This window comes from Cheilinus undulatus, linkage group 18, assembly GCF_018320785.1.
Source record: "Cheilinus undulatus linkage group 18, ASM1832078v1, whole genome shotgun sequence".
Lineage (NCBI taxonomy): Eukaryota > Metazoa > Chordata > Actinopteri > Labriformes > Labridae > Cheilinus > Cheilinus undulatus.
In genome coordinates this window covers 21,536,701-21,550,581 of record NC_054882.1, presented here as the reverse complement: position 1 = coordinate 21,550,581, position 13,881 = coordinate 21,536,701, and the positions used below count along the sequence as shown (strand labels likewise).

At 37.7% G+C, this 13,881-nt stretch overlaps 1 protein-coding gene across 3 annotated transcripts; it reads right to left on the bottom strand.

The window, feature by feature from the left end:
* Positions 1-367: 367 nt before the first annotated feature.
* On the bottom strand, positions 368-10,384 carry LOC121526073 (14-3-3 protein beta/alpha-1-like). 3 transcript variants are annotated; one of them, XR_005993285.1, is made up of 6 exons: positions 9,941-10,241; positions 9,339-9,757; positions 6,296-6,419; positions 5,359-5,522; positions 4,405-4,526; positions 368-1,403 (listed from the first exon to the last, which is right to left on the bottom strand). XR_005993285.1 is itself a non-coding variant. In XM_041812387.1 (6 exons), exons 2-6 carry the CDS (start codon positions 9,630-9,632, stop codon positions 1,329-1,331), a joined length of 753 nt encoding a protein of 250 aa, XP_041668321.1. In that variant the 5' UTR covers positions 9,633-9,757; positions 10,272-10,384; the 3' UTR covers positions 368-1,328. The 3 variants fall into 3 exon arrangements, 2 of the variants coding, with proteins under 2 accessions (XP_041668321.1, XP_041668320.1); XM_041812387.1 differs by lacking the exon at positions 9,941-10,241 and adding an exon at positions 10,272-10,384 and having other exon boundaries at positions 4,405-4,500; XM_041812386.1 differs by having other exon boundaries at positions 4,405-4,500; positions 9,941-10,236.
* Positions 10,385-13,881: the final 3,497 nt, after the last annotated feature.

Genomic DNA, 13,881 nt, shown 5'->3' with positions numbered 1-13,881 from the left:
TTACAGATTTGTCCTTGGAGACACATTTTCATTTCTTTTCACTTAAAATAATAATTAAAACGTACTTGATCATCCCGTTACAAGGAATAAGGGTCTGTACTGCTGAGTCAACCTACACTTTCTGATAACATGAGAAATAGAGTAGCCTATTTTGAGAAAACCACATAAACACAATAGAAATTGCTTGACTCACTGCTTCTACTTACATTTTACTCATCAATGTGAAATCACATTGCACTACAACGTCTATCTCCAAAGCTCTCTAAAATCTTATATTAGCAAACTGCCAGGTCTAGGACAGAACTGCAATAGATGTTGGAAAAAAAGATACATATAAGTGACTGAATAAACAGAGAAATGTTTGAACTTGGTTTATAAAATGTTTTATTCATGTTAACATAGCTGATACACAGGGATTCAAACAGTTCCACAAGGCTTTTAGGGACTACAATTGAATGAATAGCAAAACAAATAGTGGTCCAAATCTCTAATGACAATCACTGAACAGACTAACAAATCACCCTTTTGTTGGGTGTGAACAAACCTGCATTGAAATGACTAAACTTGACACTTGGACTTGTGTGTTACAGCATTTGTTCCCATTCCAGTGTAATATCTGCATGCATGACAGAATTTTTTTCCTCCCGTTAAAAGGATCCCTGCATTTGGTCAGACAAGTTCTACCAATCCCCCCCATCCCAAACAGGCATGCTTAAGTGAAAGAGTGGCATCATAACCAGGGCAGAAAGTGAGGATTTAACCAATTGGCACTAGTTGGCTGTATTTTGTTGCCAGCATGTAAAGTGCACTAGCTTTCCCTGAAGTAGGAATATCTGTTTGTAATTGAACTTCAGCTGCTGTAACCGTACCACAAAATTGTGTAGAGACAGACACACTAACAGGTAATGGGGCGGCAAATTTTCGTATCCAACATTTCTCACCTGAATTAATCAACCTTCTTAGTTGATGGGATTTAGGCTTCCTATTGTTCAATAATAGGGCATACATAAATCTGCCTCTTAATCAAACCCAGATTCTGAGATCATGTCAAGCTAGCAATCACTTTCTACAGCTGAGACTGCACAAATGAGAAGGCCAGGACAAAACACAAATCATAGGAATGGAGGGCTTCTCTTTTCACCACTTATCCAAATCTACGTTGTGAAAATCATAATTTTGTCATTTTTCCTTACACAACTTTTTTTTTTTCAGCAATGGGTTTCATTGGTAGAATGTTTGAGTGGAGCAATAAGGAATGAAGGATGTGTAAAAAGTTTTTTTTTCCTTTTCTTGTTTTCAGAGATGACCCACAATGCCGAGGGGTTGTCTTAATTCTCATTCTCGCCGCCCTCTCCACAGTCTCCACCTTCACCTTCCTCAGGGGCATTGTCAGATGTCCATAACTGTGAGACAAACAGATTTGAGTGAAAAAACAGTGAACTACAGTAACATATCCAGACTTCTTCACCAATAAAGAATTTCAATTTTCTATATCTAAAATTCACAATGACTATAAAAGAGCTCAATCTTTTCCAAGTTTTTAGGAAAAGACCTTGCGATATCAAGTGGCTAATACTAAGATATGTTTATCTTTGAAAATCTTCAAACATTTATTTCGATCATCTACTCAGACAATCTGTGATGTTTCATCTTCAATATCAATGTCAGAGGCATAATGGGAGGTCAAAAGAGGCAGTAAAAGAGGTGGCACAGAGGCAAGATAAGACTGGCTGAGCCAGCAGGGGGAGCTACACTGTGTCCCGCAATTTCCAGTCCATCTGCACAGTGTTGCATACATGCCGTACAAATTGTTCCCTTTCTAGTCAACCTTTTAGTCCTCAGTAGGGCTGAATGATTTAGGGGGAAAAAAAATTTTGCGATTTTTTTCCCCTAATATTTTGATTTAGTATGTGGTTATTTTTACTTTCTTCATCTACTGTATTTTTCAACAAACACAAGCAATAAATAATCATACACAACAATAATAAGATGGATTTAACAAGAGCTGAAAGAGTTTGAAAAAAAAATCTTATTGCAATTATTCTAACCATATTGAAAATTTTATATGAATTGCTGTATTGAAGGGAGTAATCGTTTTTATGCCCTTATAAGGAGGGTAGTTTTTTCTGCAAATTATTATAGAAAAGATTGAACCTTTAATGTCTGCCAGATCTGTGTAATTGTATCTCTGTTGAAAAAATGTATTTAACTGGTACTTTGATGCATCTTTTCAGGTCAAAGAAATATTGCACCTTCTGCAAAGTGAAAATTGTAAAAACACAAATTGCAATTTACCCCAAACCTGATAAACCCAAACAAGATGACAGACATGGGACCGTCAGAGCATCCGATCACTTTCAAAATAAATCACAAGGTGCAGACTGCAGATCATTTAGCAAATGACATGCAAATCAACCTCTGATGGGCATTTCTACGTTTTTCTCTTGAATTTGTGGTCTCGTGTTCCATCTGCTCTGAGTTGAGCTGGGCTGTGCTCTATTCTGTTTCAGAAATGGGCCCATTGGTGAGGGCAGAGCTGTCGAGTGAAGCAAAACCATGGCACGGATAGAGCGCTGCATAGATGGACTATATGGAATTTGGAACAGTGTGCTCATGTCTGACTGTATATGTGGTACTCCTGCTGTGCTCTCTTGCGCTTCTGCAATGCTGTACTGCAATCTGAATCCGCAAACTGCGACGCAATATTACTCAATCAAGGAATCAATATAAATGTACAAAGGCAAATGACAGCAGAGTGTTGTTACAGTGCTGCTGTGAAATGTACTTTAAAAAAGGGATTATGACAAATCTTAGTGTTCTGAACCTTAACTTTGTTCAGTAGGGAGCTTCACACCTGTTAAAGCACATTTCCAGTTTTCATCACTGCTAAAATACTGAATCCCATTCTCTAAACCTAATGGTTGGTAACCCCATTTTTATCAACCCACCGTTAACTTGTAAAGCAATTTGCAGATCTCATTCACTCTATTCTTGCAAAACTCTAAAAACTTTCTTACATACTAAAAGACATTTTGACTGTGATGCAAATTTGGTACACAGTGAAAACCACAGATGGCAGACGTTTGACACTGTTACAACACTTGTGTCAAAGTTTCACACACAACAACTCAGAACTCGAAACAGTTGATGCTAATGGGATGAGATGAGTATAAACCAGTTCGGAGCAGACAATGGGGTTGAAAGTTGATGTCGTAGATAATTGAGGGAAATTGAGAGGCAAAGGAGAAGTGTGACTGAAAGGTGGCGGACTGCAAAGGTGAGGAAGACGAAAACCAAAAACAGTAAAAGCAGATGAAACAGTTTCACAACATTTCAGTAGTCAGACCCTCAACAGGTCAATTGTAATGGTAAATAACATGTTGAAGGTCTGAGTACCAAGTAATCATAAACTATAGGGTACATCTTGGAATAGCATGCAGACCAACTGTGCACTAGTCTTTTTGTGATCCGACTGTAGACCTGTCTCCTATGCCTCCAACCAGGTGTTCAAAAGTTTATTCTTTGAATATTTCTTTTAGAAAATTTAACTGCATTTTATTACTTGTACCACTTAATAAACAGAGCTTGCTTGTAAACTGTTATTTAAAAAAAAAAACGGTATTTCTACTGTAGTAGTCAGCGTGTTTTCTGTTTTTTAGGCAGTGTGCAACGCCTGCTAAGCAGTGTTTCTATTTGGACCACTGTGTGTATGATGTGAAAACACTTTGATTCTGTGCAGATAAAACTGGTCTGGGTGTGATTGTTTAACTTTGCCAGAAGAATCTGAATATATTTTGAAAAGCAGGTTTTCTGTTTATAGTTTATAGCAAAGTGTGGAGGATTTCAAGAGGTGTCCTAGAAATGGTGGAAAACCAAATTAAAAAAAAGATTGTAGTAAAAGCAATGCACAAAAGTGTATAGCTTTTACTTTACAATCAGTTTAACAGAATTAATTGCTTCATTCCACCTGTCAGATTACTTGTACACTCAGGAATGACTACAACACCTTTATGACTATCTGGTAGCCCTGATTGAGATATGGAAACCAACTCCTACATTAGATTTTATGTAAAGATGTTATTAGAACTGCTACAATGTTAAACATTTGAATAAGTGAGATTTGTTTATACTTTTTTTAACTACATGCTTGTAAGTGGGTGGGAAGGGGTGAGAATTAAAAAAACGTTCATTTGCGTCCATGTATATCTTGTGTGATCTAAAACTTGAAAATGTTCCCAAAGAAAGAAAAATTGAGTCACTGAATGAGATAAGGACTTGTTTTGCAAAAACTTCTGCCCTTGGATTTTCATTTAATAATTAATTTCTTTTAAGATCATTCTATTTTTTTCTGTGTCCTTCCCTCAGTTAAGATCAAGCTTGCAAGATACAGGAGGGAAAACTCACAGTCAGGTTGTCTCTGAGGAGCTGCATGATTAGAGTGCTGTCTTTGTAGGACTCCTCATTTAGCTGGTCCAGCTCAGCAATGGCATCATCGAACGCCTGAAAGCAAAAGGGGAATGCTGAAGCTTGCAAAAACAGTACAACTGAGGTTAGGTGACAAACAAATTATGAAAATAAATCAATGTCTGAACAACTTTACAAACTTTTTATTTGACATTGCTAGCTCTAACAACCAGGCACACAGCTGAAAAAACACGGCAGCATTCAGTCCAGGTAGTCTGCGGTTTTAAGGTTGCATGCTTGGACAATTTTCCATAAATTTAGATTATCTTCCAAAGATGAAAAGTGGCCTTTTTAATTATGGTTGCTATATATGGAAGTAGTTTGGAGGTCTTGTGCACAGCTTAGGACGGTCTAAGGAAACAAAACAAATATTCAACCTCACATTAAAAGTCCTTATAAATAACATTTTGTTACAAATCTCATTGGGAAACCCCATTGTGGGCCAATTAACTGGGCATGAAAAAATGTCTCATATGTCTGCTGTCTCACTGCTAACAGGCATGTCATTGCCACGTTTATGGTCTTTAATTTTAGCTCCTGTTATAATCCTCATAAACAATTAACACGGAAAAAACATCTTAACTAAAACTTCACAGACTTTTCTTTTTCTTTTCCAATAGTGACAATGCTTGGAGTGATGTTCATTAATTGGAATTAGTTACCTTTGTTAAGAAAAGGATAAGCCTTAAAATACTTGGAAGATTCAGAAGTCTTGTAAATCTTAAGTGCTTAGCAAATAAAATATATCAAAGTCTTGACAATGACGCATCTTGCTTCAGGCTTTCATTGTTATCCTGGTATTGAACAGGTAGCACTGTATTTATTAAGATAAATATCTAGAGATAAACAGAGACAAAGGCTGAAAATTTAAGACTTTGCATGAAAGTCACTGACCTTCTTAGCCAGTTCACAGGCTTTTTCTGGGGAGTTGAGGATCTCGTAGTAAAAGACAGAGAAGTTGAGGGCCAACCCCAGGCGGATAGGATGTGTGGGCTCCATGTCTTTCGCGCTGGTTTTAAACGCTTCATCATATGCCATCTGTGAGTTTTCAATGGTCTCTGCAAAGACAATATAGTATAGAATTTTATCAGGGTTGAGATAACACAACTTAATTTAAAACATTTCTCATCCATAGCTACTTAATGTAACCTTTAGACCAATTAGAGTGAACAAAGTGCAGTAGCAAGGCCATAACAATATAAGATAAAAGAACAAGAAATCTGTAGATTTATGTTAGGCTGTAAGTGATTATTTCCCACAGCTGTTGCAGAATTAAACAGACACTTCAGAAGGTTAAGTCCACTGGACAAGTAATAGTCCGTGACAATAGTACCAGTTTAACTTGTTTTCTTCAGTCTCTAAAATTACTGACTTTTTAATCCCCACAGTGCCTCTAAGCTATTTAATAAGGTTTTAATTATAACACTGGAAATACTCAGGTCTATGTAGTATTCTGACAACAAGTTGATGATGTAATGTTTGTTTCGTTTTTGATTAGTTGTTAGCTTGCTCAAAACCTTGTACCACTCCAGGTTTTCCCTGTGGGAAAACTGGAGGCCCTCACAATTAGCTGCCACACATTCCTGTTATACCCTCCAATGAGATGGGGCCCTGTGGTCACACGACTGTGACGCGTTGCTCTACTTAACATCATTTCCAGCTCCTAGCCCCGGGACAAAATCTGACACATTCCTATTTGGAGTGTGAGGAGGCCGAGATTCAAGGATGATTAGCTTTTCAGCAAAGGCACAACTTGAATCAGCATACAACATACAAAGAGGAGATGAATAAAAACATGTACTGAAAATATATATGAAAGCTGTAAACTCACTTGTTTTTGCCTCTCCAGTGGCAACTTCAGCAAGGTATCTATAGTAGTCCCCCTTCATCTTTAGATAGAAGACTTTGCTCTCAGAATTTGATGCATTTCCAATTAAATGATTATCCAACAGTTTCTGTGAAGAAAGAAATGCCAGTTTATTTAGGTGTAAATCATTATTATAATAAGTTTAGATGAAACAAAGGAATAAAAAAAGACACAAGCAATTAAACCACAAGCACAGGTTCACATCTGGCAGAAACAAATATGAAAGGAAGATTACTTCAAATCATTTCCTGAAACAGAAGTGATTCTACATTCACAGAATATCCTCCAGCTATAAATAATGGAGCAATGAATGCCTGTTAGCCTCCACCCAGCACAGAGCACATCTCCCTTTGAGAAAGGTAGCTGAACAGCTTAATGATTAATTGGAACAGTTCTGCTCCATCAGGATTCGAGGGCCTGTGCTCACCCAGAGTCATCTAGAAGAAAAATTCTGCTCTGTGTCAGTCCAAAACTGTCTACAAGGCCAGGCCTCTGGTGTGTCCCCAACTATCTTCTGTCCTAGATTTAACACTCGTTTAAGAAGCCCTCTCCTCCTGTTTGCACTGTGTAGCAAATTTTGATGTCTATATTAGCACAACTGTAATCATTTAATTTTATTCCCAAATGAAAATTACTCTTAAACTAGAGACTTTATTGAAGTCTAAGGCAATAGACTGTACAAGTACCGTGTGTGCTGTATTATACCCTAGAGCTTTAGTTGAACTCATTCCTACAAGAGCCATGCTTGCAGCATGTGCATATACAGGCTTGCAACTTCAGGATCATTCTCTGTCTAGTCTATAATTACAGAAATTAAATTTAGATATAAACCTGAATACAAGTCTGAGCTCCAATGTCCAGTGATGAGTGAAAACAGAGAAATGCCTGATCATTTTTGTTTACTAACAAATTTCAAACTCAGTGAATGATTCATTAAGCATAAAACGAAACTGTTTAAATGACTACTAAAGTTAATGATACAGACTGCACTCAAGGCTAAGTTAGTCATCCTTTTATAACAGATATTAAGGTTTCTAGGGCTGATCTGTGTCAGGGAAATTGTAGTTTAAAGTCCAATTAACTGATTTGGAGATCAGATAAACCACTCACTTAAGGTTTGCCAAAACCTCAGTCCAGTTTGGATTATGTTTAAATGTTTGTTTGCTGTTAACATAATTTTATTCTAAATTACATCAATACTTAAAAAGACTTCTTTTAAACCTAGAAGAAGAAATGGCCCCCTCGTGTAGCAACTTTCTAATAATCCACAAACATTAAAATTAGCTCAACCAAAACACACAATATACAAGAAGAGCAGCCTCACCCTCGGTGTTCACACAAAGCTCTGATTTCAGTCACTAGTGTTCTCAACAACAGCATGATGTTGCTGGATCAAAGCCTGACTGTGCATAAGCACATCCACGTCATTAATTGATAATCTTGTATTAATAATTCAATTAGGAACACAGCTATTAGCTGTGATGTGATCCTTGTTTTTTATTATTTATTTGAATTATACAAGATTTTATCTTGTTTTTATCTATCACAAGTATACCAGGCAAGCTTCAGTCCAAATTTGGCTGGAAGATGGACCTAATGCCTTTGCTGTTAGCATACGGTCTACAGTGTCATACACTAAAGGAGAGTGAATAGTCTCAATCTGCTAAGCTGGCACCATGTCCGGTACACAAGCCCTAGATTTACATCCTGTGTAGAGTGGAACCCAAACATAAGAGCCTCTATTGCCTTCCAACTTAGATTTACCTTCAGCTACGATGCATGTTAGGTTTCACATTTTACAGTGCAGGTAATCAAGACAGAGGGGCGTACAGGCAGCTTTCTTGCACCTCTGCTTTTGTGGGTGCATAACTAATCTGCCTGGCTTCTGCAGACATGTTAAGGCATGAGGACTGCAATGGTCCCGTTAGTCAAAACTCACCAGCAGATACAAAAAGCTGAGTCACAACCATGCAAGTGCATATTCTTAGGAACACAGATGGTGAATGCCCCCTGCTTTTTTAACGACTGCAATTAAGGAAAATCATCTCAATCTTACAGCTAAGCTTCCAATCAGATCTTCTTTAATCCATTATCCAGGCAGGGTAAAAATACAGTTCAGTATCTCTCTGTGCTGTTCCAGATGATTGAACAAAAAAAGTGAGATCGGCATTCAAGAAGAAGAAAGACTTAAAATCTTGGACAAGGGTGTACAAAAATAACCTGTCAAGTCTGGTTTCAATACATACCGCATCTCTGGAAGAGGGTGTCATTTTTAAATGGTTTAAAAGTTTGTACGCATGAATTCTAACTACAAAAGGCTTCTGTCTGGCAGACAGGACTGCATGGTTGAAGGACATGGCACAGCTTTAAAGCATGCAGTGTATACAGCCACTGTTTCCTGCTCATGTCCTCAGCTCTTGATCTCTCTCTCTCTCTCTCTCCTTACACATTTAGACAGATCTTGCTGGTGTAGTAGTCACAGTGACCTTCTGTCAGTTCACACCCCTCACACAGTTTCAAGCCCATTGTTCTAAATCCAGACTCTCAAAAGATTCCCAAAAGACAGGAACAGTGGGAGGACTACATAATACTTCCTTGTCTTCTCTGGTTTGAGAGGCCATATTTATACTGCGTACAGGAAACATGGCTGTTTGACACATATTTATGAAGTGGAAAAAATCAGACTATGTTTTGTGAGAACATATGCATCAAAGGCTTAATCAAGACTCAGTTGGTCTACCTGATTTGTTTTCTGCTACCAGATAAAACAGTATTCAAACAGCTAGGCTACACTGGACAGTTTTTATCTCAAGTGCAAAAGCATGCCAGGCTTTCACTTTCATGGCACATGAGCACGAGTGGGAGAGTATTATCGAAACTACACTGGAGCGCCAGCAATTATCGATTAGGCTTAATTACAGCATAATGCAGGGGTGAAACAATAAAGCTCCACTGAGGAGATATGGCGAATGTACATGCCGCAGAGTAAAATATTTTTAAACTTTACCAAAACGTTATCGCAAATCTCCTGCAGCTCCTTCTCCACCTTCTCCCGGTACTCCTTGACAGTCTCCTGCTTCTTCTCAGAACCCTCGGTCTTCAATCCGATGCTGGACATCACCCTCCATGCGGACCGCCTCGCCCCAACCACGTTTTTGTAGGCGACGGACAGCAGGTTCCTCTCCTCGTTTGACAGCTCAACTCCCATCTCTGTGACTTTCTTCATGAATTCTGCCATGTCTTCGTAGCGCTCAGCCTGCTCCGCCAGCTTGGCCATAGTAATATTCTCCGTTCTATCCATACTTTGAATGTTTTTGGGGATTGAGGGATCAGAAATCGGGGGGATTTGACAGTCAAAGGCTGTTATGTCGAAGAGTCTGTGTGGCAAGGGAAGGGCGACGTTATTCCCAGCAGTAACTCAAAAAGCTGCGAACATAACATGAAAAATAAGGTCAGTTATTATTTGACAAACACGAATAAATGACACAGGTAAGTAGCTGGCAGAGTGTAAGGAACATCAGTCATCGAACCACACCAACCGGAAGAAAAATCCGAGTCCAGACACATTAACCGGTATGATACATTTAATTAAACAATGTCCTATATTACCTTTCAGGCTAACATGAAAAATCGCGACGTCGAAATATTATTATCTGTCTCAATAATCGTCTTCTTAGCTGAGGCTGACGGCACCTATGAAAGCAAAGATCTTTGGTAAGCCCGTTACACACGGCACCCCGCCACAAAGCTGTCTGGAGCAGCTAGCCAGCGCGTTAGTAAAGCTAGCTAGTGTCGGCTACATCGGCCACTCCTTACAATAAAAAAATGTCACGCTACCGTTACAGCATATAACTGTACACGAACCGGAATTTGTCATAACAGCAACAGACATGCGTGTGCATAATGAAAAAGACAGAATAAAATACTCATCGTTTCTGACCTACTGACGCCCAAATTTACTCCAGAAATTGATCAGATTTGAAAGATTGGTCAAAAAGGCAAATAACGGTAGTAGCAGTGACAATACAACGAAACTGCTCATTCGGGCGGTTCATGTGCTTGCCCACTGTCCAATCATAAATCGTAAACTTGCTTGATTGACACAAATGTTTCACGATGTGAACCAATAAATATGTGCGGATTGTAAAAGGGGCGGGCCTTTCAGCATAGTTTGACAGACCGAAACACTGCAGCGGTTGGGACCACGGGGTTTCTTCCAATGAGAGCAAGGAATGAATACGTCATCGCATTGCCACCGTGATGCTCATCCAATCATTCCCCACTCCCTGCTCTCACAAACTGGGGGCACTGTAGGCGGGTGTGGCACTCTTTCCTCTCAGCTATTCTGTATATCTTTCCCAGGATTGCATTATCTGTTGATATTTTGGCCATTTTCTTAGTAACAAGTCTGTCGAAAAACATAAAATTAACAAGGCTAAGTGGGCAAGTATTGGTGCAGCCAGTTATGAGTGCTATTCAACAATACAGCCGAGCCAGACGCACAGTTGCACTAAGAAACATCAGTATCACTATGTGTTTTGAGTAAATTCACACATATTATGACATTTTTCTTTGCCTTGTTTGATTACCATTCACATAATATATTAACACAAGTGTGGGCAAGTTTTTTTTTCTGCAATCAGCAAAGGGGAGACATATGTTAATTTTGGCCTTTGTTTTAATTAGATTTCCTCAACTCTTTATCTCCAGTTCCACTCTTTGATACACGACCTGTACCACAACAGCTGTAAGAATGATATATCATTATATTATTATTATTAATAATAATAATAATAATAATAATAATAATAATACATCTCTTCATTTGTGTTGATTTGTGTTGTCTTTTAGGACAACATGGCCACAGGTTTACAGGCTGACCTGTAAATCTGTTGGACCAGCTTTCCTTCTGTGTGCATTTCATAAAATGGTCTCTGTGCATCCTCCTGGCATGCATCCAGAATGTCCCTTGAGGGTCAACTGCAGAAAACATTTCACTGAATGCAAAAAAAGAGAAGAAATTAAAATAAAATAAATAAATAAAATCCAGACATTAAAAAAGTTACAAAAAAATTACATTATGCAACATTTTAAGGACACTTAAAAGTAATATTACACTTACACAAAATTGAAAACAAATTGTCAAAATTAAAAAAAAAACAATCACATAAAAAAACATGTCAAAAATAGACATTTCATAAAATGCAACTACATCAAATGAAATTGATGTAATTGGAGAGAAGTCTATAAAAGAAATACATTTTTGAGATGCAACAACATTGCATGAACAGCAAACAAAAAACAAAAAACATTTAAAAAATTACTGGAAAAAAATATCCAGAGAAACACAGAAACACATCCCCAAAAAATCATGCAATTAAAAAAGCAATTTATTAAACAAAAAATGCAATAACATGTAAAAAAAAAAAAACATTTGGAAAAAATTAAAACTTGTTTGATAAAATAAAAAATATATTTACAAAGTTTCTTACTGGTTTATTCTTTAAAATAATGGGGGAGAAAAGGTCTTAAATGCAAAAACATTCAAGAAATTTAAAAACGTTTTGAGAAATATCAAAAATTCAAAAAAACACAACCACTTCAAGAAATGCCAACAGAGTTCAAGAAACATAAAAACAAAAACATTTTTTCACATTTCAAGAAATGTGAAAATATTGCAGAAAATTTGAAAACATTTAAAAAAAACTAAAAACATATCAATAAACCTGAAAACATTTAAAGAAATATAACATCTCAAGAAACGTGACAACTCTTCAGGAAACATAAAAATATTTAAACAGAGCAAAAATGGCAAGCCTTTAATGAAACATAAAAAGATTTTTTTAAACAAAGACATACTTTCTGCATATCACAAAATGTTTTTGTGCACCATGAATTTTTTAAAAACTTTTTGTCAATGTTTTTGCGTAACACTGCCATTTGAAAGTAACTTTTTTTATGCAGTGATTTTTTTTTTTCAAGCAGTGAAATGTTTTTGCAGTTGTCCTCCAGGGTCACCGTAAATGCCGTCCTGAAACACATGTTTGTGTACAATATTTAAGAGAAGGCTTGCTTAATCAAGATCATGTTTATGTTCCTCCAAACTTTCCTTGCCCTGTCTTTAGCTCAAGCCCAAGCCTACTGGCTGCTACTAAAGACATAAATCTTTAAAATCTTGCTTGCAAAATCTAATTTTGTTAGTTATTTTCTAAAACATCTGGTGACTTAAACATTTTCAGACCTTATGTGTTTGTGTGTTCAAGCTGAATGTGCTCCTTAATGGACCTTGACATGAGACTGTTTTGTCAACTACATTGCCCTTGTTTATTGTCATGAAATATTATGTCAACTACAGCAAGTCTGTGGCTTAATGGTGTGCTTTTAAGGGAATTTTGACAGTGAACTTTTATGACACTGATGTGAAACAATTCAGGTGTTAGCTACAAATTTATTTACAGCAGAATATCTCTTGATATCTTGCTTACTTACTTGTCTGACATCCCTGTGTGTTTGCATGGGGCACATGTGGCTCAAATTTCTGGAAAAGTGGGAAAGAATAAATATGAATACTTCATTGGTGACCTCAGAGGTCTTTTGTTCTTGTCTTCATTCTCACTCTGACCTCTGTACTTGCTTGAACCCTGCCTTTCTGTTTGTTATCAGTTGTGGGCTTGGGTAATGTACAGAGAGTCCTGGTTGTCATTGGTTTCAGGGAAAAGTTTTCCTACCTGGCAACAGCAGTTGTTTGGTTGGTCTGTGTGTCAAGCCAACAAAGCAAATGACATGGCAAATATGATAGTCTGATGCATTTGTGTAACATCATATCAGCCAAGCTCAGCCTCGTTTATGGACATCAGCCCATCAGCAAAAATGTGGCATGAACCAGTGTCAGTAGCCAGTGTTAGTTTGTTGTGCTGATCAATATCCTGTCTATTATGCTAGTAAGCTATTAAACCTAACTCACCTGCTGAATGAACTCGAGGATCACCTTTGTGCTGTGAATGTGTCTCAAGTGATTAAAGTAAAAAGACACCTGTGTCTGGAAGGTCCAGTCACTAGTTAATCAGTATTCATGGCTACTATTACACCATGATGACAAAAGAACACTCCAAGATACTCAGAGAAAATGTTATTGAAAAGTTTAAATCAAGCAATGGATACAAAAAATTCCAAGGTACTGGACATCCCTTGGAGTTCAATTAAATCGATCATCAAGAAATGGAAGGAATTTGGCACTTGTGTGAATTTGCCTCGATCAGGCCATCTTCACAAATGAAGTGAACGTGCAAGAAGAAGACTAGTGAGAGAGGACACCAAGACACCTATGACCACTCTGATGGAGTTTCAAGCTTCGGCAGCTGAGATGGGAGAGACTCTGCATAAGGCACCTCTTGCTCAGGTCAAAACTTTATGTGCAAGTTACAAAGAGAAAGCCACTGTTGAACCAAAATCATTAAATCTGGATGAGCGTTCACCAAAAGACATGTAAGGCCCCAGGGTCAAGTGGAAGAAACATCACAAACACACACCATGTGGGGATGCTTCTCGGC